Source organism: Atta colombica, unplaced genomic scaffold (genome assembly GCF_001594045.1).
Source record: "Atta colombica isolate Treedump-2 unplaced genomic scaffold, Acol1.0 scaffold305, whole genome shotgun sequence".
Taxonomy (NCBI): domain Eukaryota; kingdom Metazoa; phylum Arthropoda; class Insecta; order Hymenoptera; family Formicidae; genus Atta; species Atta colombica.
Window position 1 is genome coordinate 7,731 of NW_017259410.1, and position 3,861 is coordinate 11,591.

The 3,861-nt window shown below is 26.3% G+C and overlaps 1 protein-coding gene across 1 annotated transcript in view; it reads right to left on the bottom strand.

The window, feature by feature from the left end:
* The window catches only part of LOC108690296 (odorant receptor 4-like), a gene marked incomplete at its 3' end in the record, with an annotated part of 3,503 nt that extends 2,789 nt beyond the window's left edge, over positions 1–714 (bottom strand). Inside the window, exons 1-3 of the mRNA XM_018197510.1 lie at positions 688–714; positions 243–362; positions 55–172 (exon numbers count right to left, since the gene is read on the bottom strand). Of these exons, the coding sequence (XP_018052999.1) occupies positions 55–172; positions 243–362; positions 688–714 (265 nt within the window). The remainder of the gene's footprint in view (positions 1–54; positions 173–242; positions 363–687) is intronic.
* Between the last annotated feature and the right edge of the window lie 3,147 nt (positions 715–3,861).

The following is a 3,861-nucleotide window of genomic DNA, read 5'->3' on the forward strand; positions in this document are numbered from 1 at the left end:
AATATATAATATAAAAGTATATATAATATAATAGTCATTATTTTACTTTCTTACCGGCATAGGCGATGGTAATGGTTCTTCCACTCTCCGCAAATTTATGCAAAATTTTGAATTCACTTTTGATAGTCCATGATCGCCAATCTCTTTGTATATGTATAAGAAGTATTTTGATCTACAACTTAAAATTCCATTTTTTTTTTACAAATATAATCTCATACTTAATACCATGATTTTCTACATACTTTCTCTATATTACACGTTAAATTCACCAGCTTAGTGATGCATACGAAGTCTATTATGAGTGGTGGCATACACTCGATAATTGCATCAAAATCGCCACGTAACGTCACTAAAGCGAGTACCTTGAATCCAATACTTATTTGATGAAGAGATTAAAATAAAAAAATTATGTTTCGTAAAATATAAAGACATACAATCGATTTACCTATAATTTTATTGATTTTGTACATTTTTAACTTGAAATTTCTAATATTTATATATCTTTACATATTTCTCATTTTTTAAGTTTTAATCTTTGATATTATTATAAGAAGAAAAAAAAATCTTTTCAAAAACAGAGATGGGTTGGTAGATGATAATTAATTATAAGAATCGCAATGTAGAAAATGTACCTGGGCGATGGCTTGCGTTATACCAATAAGCGATATTATTACAAAAATAATCGACCTGTGTCTGTTTTTTTGAAAGGGCCATTGTCCTAGTAACGAAAGTAATATATGATTGATTTTATATAACCGAGACTGAAAGATATCATTCGACGTATCCATCTTCAACACGGTTTGGACTACTGCACCATTGGTATTGCCTCTTACAATTTTCAGTCTAATAAAAAATTCTCTTAGAAAGAGAGAGCGTAAGAGATATACTGAGTTACGAGAAATTTACATGACTGATTGTTCCACTAGAATGATAAAAGGCTTAGACGATCAAACACTTATTCTAGAAAGATACATGTTTATGATTGATTTTGTGCTGATGCATCTTATAGTCGTCTTATACCTTGTAATAAGAACTTCAATATCAGAATATTATAAATTTAACGCACATCATGAATAGTGTTCGCCACGTTTCTTCGAATTATATTTTTATTCCTAGATGTCGGTAATAAACAATAGCTTGAAAATATTTCTTGGCAGCTCTTTCAAAATGGTTTGGTTTACAAATATATAGCAAAAATGTTATTTTAGACATTATTTCGTTAACATAATTAACGCGCGTAAAGGTATAAATATATAATTGTAATTTAAGAATAAATTATCTTGATTAACATGATTATTTATTTAATAAAATAATTAATATAAATCATACATAGCAGAAAAAAATGAACTGACAATATCAAGAACAAATGTATGCCAACATTGCCACAAGTAATTTTTTATAATTCAGAAGTTTATTGACTATTATACATGTAAGAATACATAATCGTACAAATTAAAATTTTTTAGAGAGATAGATTAACTTTAACAAAAAAATTGAATTCGAAAAATAATTAACAACTTAGACGCATTGTCACATTTATGTGCAATAACGCAAATACATAAAATGGATGAAAAGCTTCGTAAATGATATATTTACGTATCACACATTCATCGATTTGCAATATTATAAAACTAATTATGAATTAGTTTTATATCATAATTATATCTGCGGTAGATAAGTTAGTGTTAAAGTGATAACAGCTTGTAACAGATTCATAGAATATAATGTCATTAGTAAGAATAGTGATCATTGCTAGTATATATTGTTGATATTATTAGTAGAAGTGAAAACGTATAAGACAATGAATGCTGCACGATCTGAAAACAGTTTATTCACACACGGATAGCTATTGCATACGATTATATTATCCACCATCATTATTATACATTAATAATATGTTATTAACAGTATATTAATTTTATGCGATATGTTTTGCATGAAAGACTAATATTTAATTGTTTTATTACTCATTTAATTTTTTAAAAATAATTTTTATTGAGAAATATTTTATTAAAAAATTGGAATGTGCTGTAAATAATTAGCCAGACGACATTACGTTCAAAATGTGGATAAGATGTCTTAAAGATTATATAATATTATATTATGACATTATATTATGACATCTTAAAATAATCTTTAGAGATAAATTTTTTACCAAGGTATTTTATTCATTTTCACTTGTACTTTGCTCTTCTATCATATATTTCATTAGTTAATAGATTAGTTAGTAGATTAACAACATTATGAATTTAATTGAAAATAATATTATTAATACAATATCAATATTAACGAAACAAATACTTGTTTTATTGAAACAAAAGTATGTATATTAAATTAACAAGATTTTTTTTAATTAAACAGATTAAACAGATGCTGTTAATATATCATTTTTTCTGTGTTTTGGGATCCATTCGGCAATACAAGTGCGGGAATAATTGGAATATATTTTGGTTCTGCATCAGATCAATCAAATTAATAATCGATACTGTTATCCATGGATACGCACTCCACACTATATATGGATGATCATTGCACTTAATCAGTGCACTTTGGGATTCTATAACAAATTTATTACTACTCTTCGTCAAACAAACAAATATTAAAGAAGAAAATAAAAGAATTTCAGCAATTTTCTTCTTTTCACAAGAAGACATGCATGCTTCAACATCAACCAAATCCAATATCAACTTAACACAAGTTTTTCAAATCAAGATGAAGTAAATGAATCTATCCGTAATGATCCTCAAAATTTACATCCACAATTATAATTGCACGAAAAATTCCAAATTTTCTTTATTTTTATTTTTGTTTAATTTTTCATTATCTTTAATATGAGATGAAATTGAACGATATAAAAAAAGAGAATCCATTTAATGAGCCAATAGATAGAGTCCGATCGGAGGATCACCCACAGCACTATAAAAATGTTTTATTGCTTACTGCAATAGAGCCGATTTATATTAAAAACAACGCATACTCTCTTAGAGTTTGCACAGACTGCTACCTCCAAATTGGCCAACCGAATGATTGCGAATTTTAAGTCCTGGCATTCCATATGGGTTATCTCCCCCGAATGGTCGGAATCTCCACATAAATTAAATTATACCTACTGTGACAAACGAATAATTAAAATCTTGAAAGCAACATTCTGTAAAAAATGTATGTCGAAGAATTTGAAAGCGAACATTATGTTTAAAGAAGATCAAGAAGTAAAAGTCACCATTAGACGATAAAAAAAAAAGATAGTGATAGCTTATAGTTTATAATTTTGTATGTTGATGAAGTACTTAAAAATTATGTATATTTTTATTCTTATTTAATTGTAATTATCATAAATCAAATCATACACATTTTTACTCTTAATTGTAATTATTATAATCTAAAAAATTCAATTTATACCGTTAATATATCAAATATTTTGTAATTCTAACCATTATTATATTATTATGATTTAAATTTATTCCAATATTATTATAAAAATAATTAACCTCATGTCCAATCGCATTAATCCATTATACATTTATTGTTATTTCTATAGTACTTTTCATTTCCATTCTACTTAATTATAGGTTAGTCATTAATATGATTATGATATTTAATCATAATCATATTAAAATAATTATTAGATGAAACCTCCAAGAATCCACACAGAGAGAAAGGAATTATGGGCCGATACATGGAGTATATCCAGAAGACCATCCGGAAAGATATAAAAGATAGTTTAAATATTATTGCTTAAGAATATATATAGTAATGTTAGTATAATCTTTGGATAGAAAGAATATCTTCATAAGAGAGTATGTATCAATTATTTCGAGTCAATTCGATCAAGGATTTTATGAACCAAAACAACAATGGCAT